Source organism: Saccostrea cucullata, unplaced genomic scaffold (assembly GCF_032062105.1).
Source record: "Saccostrea cucullata isolate Sc308-1 unplaced genomic scaffold, CSIRO_AGI_Scuc_v1 ctg18, whole genome shotgun sequence".
Classification (NCBI taxonomy): Eukaryota; Metazoa; Mollusca; class Bivalvia; order Ostreida; family Ostreidae; genus Saccostrea; species Saccostrea cuccullata.
Window position 1 is genome coordinate 240,392 of NW_026932065.1, and position 15,180 is coordinate 255,571.

At 32.0% G+C, this 15,180-nt stretch overlaps 1 protein-coding gene across 2 annotated transcripts; it reads right to left on the reverse strand.

Annotated features, from left to right (window-relative positions):
* Window positions 1–502: 502 nt before the first annotated feature.
* LOC134234400 (A disintegrin and metalloproteinase with thrombospondin motifs adt-2-like) lies at window positions 503–14,355 on the reverse strand. Of its 2 annotated transcripts, XM_062716463.1 has the most exons (17): window positions 13,792–14,355; window positions 9,400–9,587; window positions 9,188–9,277; window positions 8,919–9,036; window positions 7,673–7,853; window positions 7,430–7,508; window positions 7,248–7,325; window positions 6,948–7,099; window positions 4,494–4,528; window positions 4,207–4,312; window positions 2,604–2,786; window positions 2,316–2,475; window positions 2,078–2,197; window positions 1,906–1,957; window positions 1,550–1,666; window positions 953–1,099; window positions 503–700 (listed from the first exon to the last, which is right to left on the reverse strand). In XM_062716463.1, exons 1-17 carry the CDS (start codon window positions 13,910–13,912, stop codon window positions 516–518), a joined length of 2,112 nt encoding a protein of 703 aa, XP_062572447.1. In that variant the 5' UTR covers window positions 13,913–14,355; the 3' UTR covers window positions 503–515. The 2 variants fall into 2 exon arrangements, with proteins under 2 accessions (XP_062572447.1, XP_062572448.1); XM_062716464.1 differs by lacking the exon at window positions 953–1,099.
* Between the last annotated feature and the right edge of the window lie 825 nt (window positions 14,356–15,180).

The window sequence follows — 15,180 nt, forward strand, 5'->3', positions numbered from 1 at the left end:
GAGTGTGTCATGGCATTAAAATTAAGTTTGAGGTCATTTATGAAAAGATGATTTGGCTGGATGCAAGGTCTGAAAGAACTTGTTTGAACTAGCACACAGAAGGGATTGGCTCATAACCAGACTGTACGATGGCTTGACGCAAAGTCATTTGGATAAGTTCAAGGTCTTTTTACTAGCGAAATATTGCAAGTTGATACCCCTTACAAGATTGCTTACAACAGTAGAATGTGAGATGGCCTTGACTCAAGGTCACTTCTGTCCTTAGCTTCAACGAAAGACCAACTCTTTGCCTTGCAACGAGCTCTGCTTTAGTATCAGAATTATCATTCCAATTTAGCAGGCGGGATTCACATATTCATAAACTTTGCCTGTTCGAATACTAGTATGTCGACGATACACCCCTCCCTTCCTAGAAAATCTTCTAACAACTTGTTTTCCGGTCGTTTTAGTTAGAGGTACGTATGTACCTTAATGAAAATGAAAACAAAAGAAGTGAGCTCCGGTTACACTTTTTTTTATTTCTTTAAATTCCATGCTTGGCAGCTTTCACAACAATGTTGCTGTACAATAGGTCTGTCACAGAGACCAGTTTTGGCTACAAATGCCTCACAAGGCAGGCTGTTTATTCTTACGAACAGATTGTCCTGGCAGTTCATAGGCACAGCGCGGGTAGGTAATGGCGGCGTAGGAGCAAAGGGAACTAAAAGGAAAGAGTTGCTTGGTTAACTTTTGATAAAATATGCTACATTGTAATATACATATATAAACCAGAGGATTGGGAATTCAAGATATTTTTACGGAGTAATACGGAGAATGCAAATAACTTGGGGGGTTACAATAAATCTTGCAAGCACAAGCATTTTTTGTCCAATGAAAGAATGGACAAACCGCTAAAAAACAGGATGTAAAAGGATGATCAATTAAAAATGAGGAAGTTCATATTGGTACTCACTAGACTTTTTACAGCTGGCACAGCAAAAGTTCTTGACATTAGGGTCATAATTGCAAATCTCTTGTGTATATTTTGCAATAAATTGGTCGCATTTAAAGCCATTTATTAAAATTTTAGAGTCTCTGCAAAAGTCCTCCTCCGTAAAATCTGAAAGTAAGAAAGCGCAAGTATATAACGATAGCCATGCCAATACCTTGCCAAGCATGTTGAAGCATCAGGTAACTGAGTTCTTACGTGTGATTAGTTAGGAAAGCAAGTGGTATACTTTTGCCGCCTCTTGATTGTAGATTTGCTATTCATGGATAAAGGGTTCAAGCAATACGCTGTATAAGCTTTTATATTAAGACAGCTGAAAATTTTTCATTGTAAGCCATTTTCTATAAAAGCCCTATGGATAATTTTTTTTCTAAAATCCCCAAATACATACGTAAACAGATATCGATATATTAAGACCCAAATGATTGCAGAGTAGTGGAAAGCAAATGATAAATAAATAAAAGACATAAAAATCTTTTGCCTAGCGGTTGTAAATTCTTCACAGCATTGTGTCAATGACCGCATTATAAATTCTACGATTGATTTGGCTTTAATACTTACTTCTATTACACGACTGGCAGCATCTTTTATAGAATATTGGATCCTGGCATTGCATAGGAGAGGCGTCTTCTTTACAAGAAGCTCTAGGAGGAGGAACATCAGGGAATGGACAATTGTCTGATGAATCGAATGACGTGAGAAATTAGCAAATGCGTTACAAAAAGTCTCATTGCTCATTAATAAAAATAAATATAACCAACAGCCAAGAAAATAAAAATTTCTAAAAATATAAAAGGACTCAGGAGAAAATAATTGGGAAGATATCAATAAATGGATAGAGAAAATAAATATATGAGGAATAATTGAACAGAAAGTAGATTTTGAAATTTTTCAATACCAGTTCATTTTTTTTGTACCTGGTACTGTAGGAGCTTTTTCATCACGAACACATTTTCCAAGTTTACACCACTGCAATATAAGGTTATAATGTTAGTAAATCAAAATATGATTTGTGTATTGATGTTTATTTTTATATTGATTTATTTTTGTACAAAATATACGCAATGTATAGTTCCTTCTGTTATTTACCTTCTTGTCACCACAAGAAGTTCCCATAGCAGCTCTTTGTTCACTTCCGGTAATACACATCTTCCTTCCGGGATCAAAACAGTACATTTTGTAGCACATTTCATCTGTTGTTGCAGGTGGCTGTAGAATATTTATAGAAATTATATAAACCAAGAACCTATGTAAGATGTAAGCGGATCTGATATGAAAAAAATGAAATTTCAAATAAAAGAATAAAAAAACGTAAAGATGTACTTACACACATAAAGGATTCATTTCCATACAGTTGCCTGCACTGAGTATGAACATCCTCTAATTGTCCCGGAGGTATACTGAGATAAGGTTTTACTATCATTGTAGCATAAGATGGACCAGCGTCATCAGCTAAACAATTACCTTTTCTACGGAAAATTCTCGCTCTGAAAGCCAGAAATGAAACATGTCATACAAAAAAGTTATAAAGTCATCAATCCAAATTATTAATTTTATTTTTTTTAATCTTGGTAAAATTTCAGAGAATAATTTTTTTCCTTGTCTGGAGTCTCACCTTTGTGTCAGTAAGTTAACATGATCCTCCATTTGAGCTATGGAACAGTCGGAAAACTTGAAGCTGTATTCTTTGGTTTTTGAGTTTATAATTGCAGATGATGGCGCCATGATGTAGTTCAGTTCACGTGGACAGCGTCTAGAAACCGGGTTGTCATCACCATCATGGTAAATCACTCCAAGACTGTTTTAAGAGAGGAAATATTTGAAATGATCTTTTTTATCTTGCAATCAATTTATGAAATTTATCAGTGTCATATCAAATGATGGTTTCATTTTATTTGAACTGTTGCATGAGAGGGTTGTCAGCAAAATGGTATAATCACTGGTCAACATTATTTTACTTTCAAATTTATTCAATCATTATAAATGCATGCTTGTGATTGATTTTTATGTTTTAATTTTTTTCATAAATTAATTTTCTTATAAAGGTTAAAAAGTTCTCTCTGCTTCTATGTAAGACTTAGTGACAAGGCTGATATGCACTTTGAACATACATGTATTCTTTTAATTAATCTCCAAGGGACATATTGTGGTACTCGAAGTAACCATAGAATTAATAAGTACATTTTACTATAGTTACAAAATCTTTCAAAATACTTCGTTACGAAATCTTACGTATATACCGCAATTACTGTCATACAATGAAATTAGAGGGGCCTAAGTTAATTTACATTTGGAATAAACTGTGTTTACTACAAGCTTACAATATACTTAGTATGCAAATTAAAAATAAAAATTCAAGTCACTGTAGAAAACATGTTCCTCTTTTAACATCAAGAAGTGTTGATATGCATTTTGTCAACATGTCATATCGCGTTTATTTGTCAAATCTACAAACTTTTTTTTGTAATCTCTGACATCATTGTATTTCTCAACCACTGGCGAAATGGTGGCAAAACATCATAAAATACTTGGAGAGGACATCTTGTTCTCTCTGTATTTATTATAAATAGGGAAAAGTAGCGCACTTTTTGTCATGGAAAGAATATTGTTCTAATTCGATTTGAGACATTTTCAAATATATTCTGTATGTATTAATAGCCACTTAAATAAAACGGATAACTTTTCCCCCTTGTATTGCATTTAATGGGTTTTTTTTTCTCTCTCTCTAATACACAAGTGTAATTATGATATATGAATTCTTAAAACATCTATACTTTACAGTTTCATTGAAATTTTTTTTCATACGTGGATACTTGCATTAAATTGTCTAGCTTGAATTCCTTGCAACTTATATTTATAAAATTATTATTTTTTTAGCCAGATTTTATTGTTGTAGTGTAAGTACGGAATTTTAAGTAGAAAGCTAAAAAATCTACCAGTATTTTTAGGTGAAATGCATATACATTGGGTTTATTTCATTCAAAACAAATAAAATAAATGTTGATCGGGAGGGAAAAAATAAAGAAAAATAAATATGTTTAACATAGTAACTTCATTTTTTACACGATTGATTTACTGTGTTGTTAATAGAAATTCTTTCCTCACTTTGTAGTGCTCGCTTCATATTACTGTTTTAATTGCAGAGGCGATACTACATGTAAGGTGGATTCGGAGAGAAATGGAATGGTCGCTTATATTAGTACCAAAGGACTACTTACTTGTGTCCTAGTTCATGGGCTGCGATACCAGCTGAGTTATAAGACCCGTGGTCCACTATTACAGAAGTACTCATTGCTGTACATATTCCACTCAGGTAACTGGTTCCTGTAAAATTGAAAAAATCATACCTTTATAAAACAGTGGACGCAGTAAGGGTAACGGCTCAAAATATTCAAAGGGTACACAATTATGAAATACATATGCATTGTTATCCTCTTTTCTTGTATCTTGTCAAAGATTAAAAAGCAATTTAGAATGCTGGCAAATTAATTAAAATTGTACATACCTAATATGTATCCCCTTCCATTTGTAGCGTCATATCTATTGAAAGGAATGCAAAAATAAATCATTGCAGTAACTTTATTTTATTTGCATTCAAATGCGTTTCTTTTTATTATTACAGACGTGAGTGGAGTACACGTTTTACAGATAGTTAATCTTTCAATTTTTTGTGGTATAAATAAGTTATTTTGAAATTAAGTAAACACTTTGTGCGAAGACGCAGTTTACGTACACGTGTATGCTAAAAAGGACTCACGAAGTACTTTACATGATTTATGTAAAGTACTATTTCTGAATACCAAAGTACTTTCATTTTAAGATGGTTTGACACTTGAAAAGTAGAATTTGTCAGTCATCATATTTTAATGGAAATAATTCTAGAAAATTTCTCATTTTTATAATTACGAAACTGGCTAACATTATGCAAAATGCTGGTTATAAGAACTTACTAAAATACTAACGAGGTACTTTGAAATCGCTTATGTAAAGAACTTTTTTCAAATGCTTTAGAACTTTAATTTGATGACCATTTTGACACAAGAAAAGCATAATTTGTTATTCATCATGGTCTTAATGGATATTGTTCTAAAACTATTTAAAGAGACAATTTTGCAATTTTACATTTTAATGGTGAACTTATGAAACAACTTTGCAGCTGAACTCTTCTCAATGTATCTCATTTCAAAAATGTCATATTGAAGAATATAAAACGTGACATACATGAATACTAGTAATGCTTTAAGTCTAAATATAACATTGAGTATGTCTCAAGACAGTATCATTTTAGAAAGTGTTACAAGGAATATTACACTTCAAAGTCTGATGGCTTTTCATTGGAAAGCGTAAACAAAAGATAAATCATTTACTAATGAGAAAGCCCCCATGAATTTATACACATATTTGCCTACTTTCATGCAAATTGAAGCATCATTATACAATTTTGACATGTTGGATACAGAATAATGGCGTTAACGAGTGTCTGGTCATCATTCTTTTGAAATCGAGAATAAAAGTTGACATTAAAATGAAAATCAGCAATTTTAATGAGTTACATATTTCCAAGTAAACCAAGTTAATATTACACTGTTATGACCTACATGAAAAAAAAACCCTTCTCTATAGTTATTTCTCTATGTAGAGAACTTAATACATACAAGTAAAACATATAAATTTTCTCACATTCAGTTTGAATGAATTAAGTAGATTAAAATTTTGTCAAGGTCACGGTTTTCTTTTCTGCACGAAATTGATTTTCATTTCCCTTTTTTTTTTGGAATCCTTGTCAACACTTTCTGTTTTATCAACAAGTATTATAATTATGAATGTATTGAACTGATGCATTGAAACCTTAAGCAATACTAGAGAGATCAACATAAAAAAAATTATTAATGAAAGTGATTCACTGTATTTTTAAAGTAGTTTTACAGATATTGGTATATTTACTAAAAAAAAAATTTAGTGATAGTAACTTTCAAAAGTATTTGAACATTGCAGTAAATGAAATGTGTTAAATTCACAGGTTTTTCTTTCAGTGTAGTGATAGAAAAAAAGAACTTCTTTTTAATAATGATACCCTATTTTGGATGAGAAAACTTTAGGCCTATGTAATTTTTGGACAATGCTGACATAAAATGTTTCAAATTCATAATGTTGTCCGGAAGATTTAGTGTTTAGTTTACGTAATTTTTGCACAGGTGCTGCCTAAGAACATTAATTTTCTCTGTGAGGAAGTGTCAACCAAAACTAAAACGTAGCTCTGTTTTTTTTTTTAGGAACAGGGGGGACCCATAACCTTTAAAACCTCCATATCAATGAAACGTTATACAGAATTTTGTAATACGGATGCTGAAATATTTTTTTTTAAATCTGTATTGTAATCAAATCGCTCCCTCATTGCTCAGTGTTGTTTTTTTTTATTTAAACATAATTGCATAATCTAGAATACTTCATAAGCATGAATTTGAATAGTGAAGAGAATCCAACAACTGGAACATCTTGATGCTGAATTTTAAAAAAGTAATTAAAATTACAGTTCGTATTCCTATTGGAGCATTAAGTTTCTGAAGGTATTAAAATGTCAATGTACCACGTGACAAAGACGGTCTTTTAATCACCCGTCACGATTAACTCCGAGAGAGAGATTTAGGGGAAAGAAAATAGACATCATTGTTTTTCCATAATGCATATCTTTTTAAACTTTGAAATATAGTAACACAAAACGGTCTTGATTCTTTGTAAAGGTATTGGACTACAAGTGACAATCGGTATAAATTATATTTTTGATTTGAATAATTTCACGTCAAATGTATTCAAAGCTGACACAAAAGGTACAGTGTGTCAATCAACGGTTTAAATGATACATTGCAAGGAATTTTCTCTTTATTTGGATGTTTTACATTTATTTGACTACTTGTTATATGACATGCAAAGAATACCATTGGGTTTCCACTTGACTTACTCGGTAAATAGCATGACATGGTCATGGTGGGGCAAATCTTTTTTGGACTTTAAGAAGTTGGTCAGTCCCAGAAGTGTAGAGCTTCCGTCCACTTTAGATCGCCTGTCGCCACCTTGTCGGTACGTCATCACAAAAGGGAGATCGCTGACATTCTGCAAAGATATGCTAATATCTGTCAAAAAAGTTACCTCGACGTGTAGCGTACCTAAACGTTTCACTGACACTTGAAAATAAATTCACTGAGCACGAAATTTTTGACGAAGGACCTGATTTCTGTACAGGTCATTCTGGGGTCTTTACCTTGGCAATGAAGAAACCGGCCAGCCGGATAGAAATGGTAAACCCAGTATTATTTATTGAGGAATAACGAAGATCCATCTGAAATAAGTTGAAATATACAATTTAATATCCATCAGTGATATGGTTCACAACCTGCAGAAAATGGTAGACAAATATTCTCAGGTTACAAAATTTAAACTTACACCATTAACAATATGTGCGAAATAGTATTTAAGTTTTGTCATAGTTTCCAGCTCGTCACCCCCATGTCTTTTGTAGAATCTACAATAGCAAAGTGAAAAATATACATGTATATGGAATATGTTGACTATTCAACGATGCTAGAAATGAGGATATAGCGCTATAAATAAAATTTTCTACTACTAAGATAAGCAATCTTGTGAAGAACTGTCTAAAAGAGTTCCTCCTAAATCGAATAGACTTACTTCTGATACAAGCTGTTATCTATGAGTACCAACACTTCCACGACATATGGTCTTTTGGTGCTATAGTTAATATCATGAAGCATATTATCTTGGAAATCTTGGAATGTATGTCTGTCTGTTAAATGAACCATTCGTCTATCTGTATACGTCATTTCGTGACGACCTGTTGATGTATGCCAATCTGTATGGGAAAAAAATCAATTTTAAATTTTACTTACATTGATAACTGTATTTCTTTCATAAGAATTTTTATCAGTTTGTGTTTGAATTCTGAAATATGACAAGGATATTATTATATGCGTTCAAGGAAACTTTGCATGAATTATCCAGACAATTAATTCCGCATCTCTTTGCAAAAAAGCGTCTTGAAATTTTTCTGGAACCAATATGAGAAAAGGCGTGAATTTGTAATTTATAAATCTGCATACACTAAGTTTGAGATATTTAAGAAAAAGATTCCACACTATTTTAACAAGAAGTAAAAATGTCTTTCGGAAAAGAACGTGTAATTTATCACAGTTATGTTTAGCCCCTGCCGGCTGAATTTAATTCCACTCATTTGTTCTACAAGAGTTAATTATATAAGACAATAGGAAATGTGTGTGTCTCATGCTACCTTTATCGTTAATTGTTAGTTGACAAGAAAAAAAAGAGAAAGTAATTAGCAATTTTGGAATGGGGAATATAAATCTTAAGTATTATTCTTTTTCTCGTGAAAAAACTTATCTTTGAGGGAAAAAAATTCACTGCTCTCTTTAAAATTAAAATATCCTTAACAATGATTTCTGGGTAACTGTGTAGGTTCAAACATCATATTGATAAGCTGAATTTTTCCCATCTTAGGCATGACATACATTTAGCAATGAAATGACGACAGTTCGGAAGATGCTTACTTGGCCTCTCTCGATTTATCCATTCATCACGCTGGAAAGGTATCAAACCAGTTTTTTGTGACAGCTCGAACAGATTTATACGGTAAATATACGGGGGCAGCGAAATTTTATCGGTTCCTTATGGCCTCCTTAGATTTAAAGAGGGATTGTGGGAGGGAACAAAATTGTTCTTGGTCTGTTTCCCTGTGACATTGCGACCCAATCGACGAGCAAGCATATCTGATCCCTTGAGCTTTGTTTCGGTTTCAGTGTTAAATTTGCGTTATGGTGCATCGCATCCGTTTTATTAATCTGCATCCTTTGATAGGTTAGTAAGATGAGAAGGTGTGATGGTATAAATCAGATTTACTTACTATTTATATATGAACTTCTCTTCATGATTCTATGGCTGTGTGCTGGGGTAATGGTGTGGCTGAGAGGACCATTTGGCTCCAAGACAAAGGCATCTTTTCCCGCCACTAAAACACCTTCCTACAATTTTCAGGAGAAAAATGTTCCAATTACCTTCCTCTGTTATTTTTCATCATAAACTGTCTTATATGAATAAATAAATATATATACCGGTATAATTCATAGTCCTACATGTAAATCGTAAAAAGAATAGAACCTATCGATATCTTACCACTTGTGTCTGTGTGTTTGTAGGTGCCCCGCGGTCTAACCTTATTGAAAATGCCCCTTGTTTATCGGTAGTATGGTAAAATGCTATATCCTAGAATAAAAAAAAAAGCGGCATTAGACCATTGCAGCAACTGTAAGATATCAATTATTCCGTAAAAATATCAGTAAATCATTAATAGAAATAATAAAGACTATTTACAAAAAAGTACTCACTTGTATATTTCCATATTCACACACTGTAAAGCCTTGATCTATAACACATGTTGGTACATTAATGTTTATATTATCATTTCTTTTGAGTCTTAATGTTTGGATTTCTGGGATGCCGTGGACTGTATATTGCACGTGGCGGGGATGATAGTTTCCAAAGTGCCATGGTATATTTAACGTGTAAGTTTGTTCTGAAAATAAAAAAAAATAGATGTAAATGAACCATTTTGCAGCAGCAAAAAATTAAATACAATTTCATTTGGTACAAGGATTGCTGAAAGGATTTTCAAGATTCCCAGTTTGCTTAAAATAGTACTTCAATTTGAAATTACAAGGCTTATTTAAAACGAAGGAGCCTGCATATTACATTATTATTATTGAGGCATTTGTACAGCAAAAAAAAGATTATAATTTCGTATTTTGCAAGTCTTTAGAATAATCGGAAACACTGTTAATATTTATAATAAGCATTAAAGTGAATATAAAACTGAAATTGCCGAGTTTCTATTTAAAATCGAGGAAATTGCCAATTTTCTTTTTATAACATACCATTTAATTTCATTAGTAATTTAACCACAAAACCAAAAACATTATATATTGCTCTCTTTGGTTATTATCCAGATGTGCAAGAATATTCTTTTTTCATTAGAATTTAAATCAAATGTTGTGTTAAAAAAAAAGAAGGCCCAGGCTTAAAACAAATTTTATAAGCTTAATATACATATAAACACGAATAGTATAATTTTATTTAAAAATCTAAAGTGATACAAATTTAAGTAGCTAATCTATGCTCTAACACAAAGTGGCATCGGAAATTTCTTCCAATATGAATTCCATTTAGTTGCTACACGTCACCAGGTCTTCATTTGGCAGCAATAGATACTGAAACATTATTTATAACTCTCTGATTGTCCCATGTCCGAAATCCATGAAAACTGTCAGTTGTGTCTCTCAGCAATTTTGTGCTTAGTTTTCACATCAGGCCCTGAATCAGTCTATTGGCAGTGATACTTTGATGTCGCACGGGCGTGCCCCATATGAGAAAACGCTACAGAGATACGATGGTTAGACTATCAATGAAATCTACATAAAGGGATCAGTGATACGTGGTTAATTACCTGTTTATTACAACAATGGTTATTAATGTCCAAACAAGAAGAATTTCGAATAAATTCATTCTCCTTCAGACTTCCATCATGGAATCGATGTAGTCTTTATTCTACATAGGTATTTTCTAGTTACAGTGTTTTTTAATTTTCTTATCATTTCGTTTCATATAATGATAATTGTAAAAAAATTTCTATTCATTTCTTTTTTATTTTAAAGGATTTGGTATTAATTTTTAATACTTTGACCTTGAGACTATTTTTATGGACAATATCAACATAAATGGCATAGGTCACTTTAATCATGATAATTAGAAGTAAATAAGTCGCTTCTGCTTCCTTATGAGCATATCAAAATTGTATAAATCAATATATATCTATTATATAAAGAATTGTTCACAAATACAGAAATTCTTTAATTGAAAAGGTTTGATTATGATAACTATGTATTTAAACTTTTGAAGGTACACAATTGCGACTTCATTATATGCATTATTATATTTCTGAACATTCATGAAGCCTGGTCCAAATATGACTATTCCAGTACTTTGAATTTCAAATGAAATTAATTACGCGATGTTACTCGGTGTTTAATTTTAACCTTTTTTCTCTAAATACTAGGTTAGTATGTATGAAAAGTTTATAAGTAATAAATCAGTTTCCCTTGTTCACCCGTCTCGTAAAGACAACAAATGTTGCCCATTTTAACACCTCAAGCTACCGCGAGGAGATTTACGCACCTGCTCTACTGAACGGAACGGGCCTCGTGTCGTCTAATTACCAGAAATCTATGGTCGTCAGTGGAAAATGAAGCAGTTTTCTGCATATATTTACATGCAGATTGAAATCAACGTTTTATTACCGACCACAATCATGTAAATGTCATTTAATAAAGATCTTTAATTAATTTTCAAACTTGACAGATCAATGAAGAATACCATTGTGGGAAGGAGCTTATAAAGTTTATTTATTACTTTTTATACGTGCTATAATAATATCGTGGATCACTTCATTGGTTCACCATAATATCAATTTGAAAAATAAACATAAATGTAAATAAAATAGGGATGGTACCAATTAAGCCTTAATTACCCTTTATAATATTATAAATTTACACTTTTTAAAAAATATTGATAACTTAATTTGCATTTTGCTAAAAACAAAAACGGCAAAACTAAAATTTTCGTGACGACATACTTAATCCCCGAGTTACTTCCGGTTCAAATATGCTGACTTAAATAAAGTTACAATCAAGAAGCAGTTGCAATATTTCATATAAAAACTACATGACTTAGAAATCCTATGATTTTCCCTTCCTCTGATTGCCAACAAGGAAATGTTTTTGTTTTCGTCAAAACAACATGTATTACATAATGCATTATTTGCAATATAATGCAAAGCAACCACAAGTCTTTATAGCTTCTTAATTAGTTTTATCAATTAAGAATACACATAATGTCGTGTAATATGACATAGTTACATAAGACAATTAATAAACACATAATGGCTTCTCACTTCGGTTTCTTTTTGTCTGCCATCAGCGTGTTGTTTAGCGTGCAGTTTTCACCATAAACATTGGCTAACGAGCATGTTGTTTTTGAGACAACTGGGGTGTTTAATATGATATGACAAAAGGATGAAAGATTTTAAATGCAATCCAACTGTACTTTGTTCATTTTTTTAATTTTAAAAAATCTTTTTTTTTTTCTTATTGTCTGATAATTTTGTTTAAAAAAGCTGATTTGCCAAAAAAGTATTACAATGGTGACCCCAAGGCTAAATGTTTTGATTTGTTACAATGATTCATACCCCTTTGACAAATTTATCTTAAAAATAAGATTGTAATAAAACACTTGCATAGTCGTCTTTAGTTTGTACTTAATGTCGTGCTGAGTAATCAATACTAATGAGAATCAAAATGAACTTAAGTTATGCCAAAGTTTGAATAAAATCTCATTACTTAATTCAAATTACCTATCCTTATCTCTTCAATGTTAAGTTCATATACCGTAAAACATTCTTAAAAATATTACAAGTTCTTAATCGTAACATTACCTTGAGAGAATTTTAACTTTTTTTATGCATTTGTGGTATAATCTTATACCACTTGAACAGTTTTTATGTGTATTTAATGACATGTGGTAATTTTAACGTATGGCAATTTGATTTTTATTTAGCCTTACACAGAGAGGCTTTAGTTGAGACTGCATTACATATCTGACTGAGTTATGGGCTCTGTTCGTCCAATCTTCCTTAGATTTATCTATGCACGACCTAGATCCGTACCACACGGTACTATTACATTGTATATGTTCGCTAGGATACAGCGCAGTTTCATTCCTTAACCACACGAATTTGTTTCAATATTTTATATTCCAACACATTTTTTTGTATGTTTGTTTAGAGGTTCAAGACCCTTTTAATAGCTTTTTCTATGAACGCTATATTTCAATCGAACTTACTCAATGTGAAATTCCGCGCCGTATTTTTCATATGTCTGCTTTGAGGTTAAAGACCCATTTTACAACTTAACTGACAACCTATTCCCTCCTCCTAATATCTAAAAATCATAATAATATAAGACATAACATGAACTACTTTGTTTAGTGGGACACAACATTTATCTTCTGAATTACACTATTACTAGTATCTTAATCACCTTTTCTAGGTGGCGCCAATGGTAGTTTCCAGAAATCTTTTGGGATGTACTATTATTTTCAAAAAAGTTTACTTTCAAGAGGCTAGTGATTAGTTTCAACTTGCTTTTCTTGAGATGATTTTTCTCAAAGAAAAAGACAAATATGGAATACATAAATTGATTTCTAAAATGTTTTTAAAAAAAACAGGGTATTAAGTATACCTTATTAGAAAGCACCCCCTTACTAACATATGAAACAAGTTTTGTACAAATTCAAACTGATTTTTCTCGATCAAGATCCTATACTCAAAAATTATTGGTCATGTTTAGATAGAATCCTTATTGTTGAAGGCAGGTCTATATATAAATCTTGCAAGGACATAGTTTCCTTCGTTTAGCCACAACGGTTTGATAGTCATTGCTTTTTTGCGATATTATTGGCACAAATCTATCACGATATGCACATTATAGATCTATAATAGCAATGTTCGGGGAATCTGCAGTGTTAGTGAAACTAAACAATCCTTACAAACAAATAGTGCATATAAGGTATTTTTTGTTTTTCCTGTCGTGAAGTTTCTTTGACAGTTTGTGACTATATCTTTACCAGAATTTCCTCTTTTCTGACTATAGCTGAAATAATGTTCCTACCTTTTTCGTTTAAATGTCCAGCAAACATGAATACTCCGGAGAAGTGGATAGTCCAAATAAAATATAATATTGTATATAATGGATTTCTTGAAGGAAACATTTCTCGTTGTATCACAGACATTAATCGTTCTATATCAAGAAGTCAATTTCCACATCAGGAATCAAGGTACCAATAAGATGTTTGTCCTGTTAGCAAAATGTTGGCAATATACCCCGTGATTTTTTTTTTACGTTAAAATACCAAAGAACTGAGTTAGGAGGTCTTGTCACAAAATATGAATTAAATCAGCTAAAAAAAAAGAAAATCGTTCCCTTCAAGTCGGACCAAGAATTCAACAACACTAAGGAGAGATTTTATAATGCTTAAAGTCCCGCTTCCGATTAGGGTTGGTTTCTTTCTTGCTGAGTAGTTCACTAATTTGTTCTGGAGAGCAAGACTGGATTTTTTGTGTGCTCTGCCTCCATGTCTCTACATCCCGTCTGCCGAGTCTGTCATCTGCACTAAAATAAAGAGACTTAGCCCCACTGGACTAATGATAAACCACCGTCCCAGCTCTGACAAGCGAAGAGAGGCCGGAAGGGATTTTTGTGTGCGCGTGTGTATTTAAATAATATATATGCCACACAATACACAATTTTACCTTAAAGCTTAATGATTGCCAAATACGGAAAAGAACACCAGTTTTGGGGCTAATTTTATTAGATAAGCAATAATGAACATATTTCGTATTATAATGAAGAATATTTGGAATAATGCAATGAAGATTTTGATTTTATTTTAACTAAATGTATTAAAAGTAGAGAGAGAGAGAGAGAGAGACGTTTAATATGAATGATTTTAAACAGCCTTTTCCCCCAACAGCTTGGGAAATAGGCTTTTTGTCGTTTAAAGCAGTTTGGAATCGGTCACGTGAAAGTATGTCTGTCAATAGTATTGCATTTAAGGAAGTCAAACATTAGAAAGCAGGTACTTTTTATACAACACTCACATAAACAGTTCTTACAAGTTGGCTACAATACTCAAGTATTTCTCGAAATACATTTCCAGAAGATATTATTGAAATGCAACAAAGCAATTGATTTGGGGTGTTTGGCACAACAAAGCTTCGTTGAAGTCTGTAGCTTTGGGTTAAAGACATTTTACTTAACAATTTTGCCAAAACTATGTCTCAACCCAACCAAAAAGGATATGTTAAAATGAAATCATCTATATAGGTACATCAACAAAATAAATGTACAATAAAAGGCATTGTACATTGCTTGTCTTAGTGTAACTCTCTCTTACATTTAGTAGATCTATCATCTTGATGATTCTGGTTTTAGGAATTTAAAATACTTGCTGTTGAAGTTGTTTGGCTCCTAAAAATGGCTAAATGAAATTTCTATAAT

Excerpts from the sequence above, each read along its gene's own strand:
- LOC134234400 (XM_062716463.1), bottom strand. The coding sequence starts at position 13,912 with ATGTCTGTGATACAACGAGAAATGTTTCCTTCAAGAAATCCATTATAT. Across the intron at positions 9,588-13,791 it reads TGGACATTTAAACGAAAAAG|AACAAACTTACACGTTAAAT; the intron begins GTAGGAACATTA and ends TTTTATTTTCAG. Across the intron at positions 4,313-4,493 it reads TGGAAGGGGATACATATTAG|GAACCAGTTACCTGAGTGGA; the intron begins GTATGTACAATT and ends TCAATTTTACAG.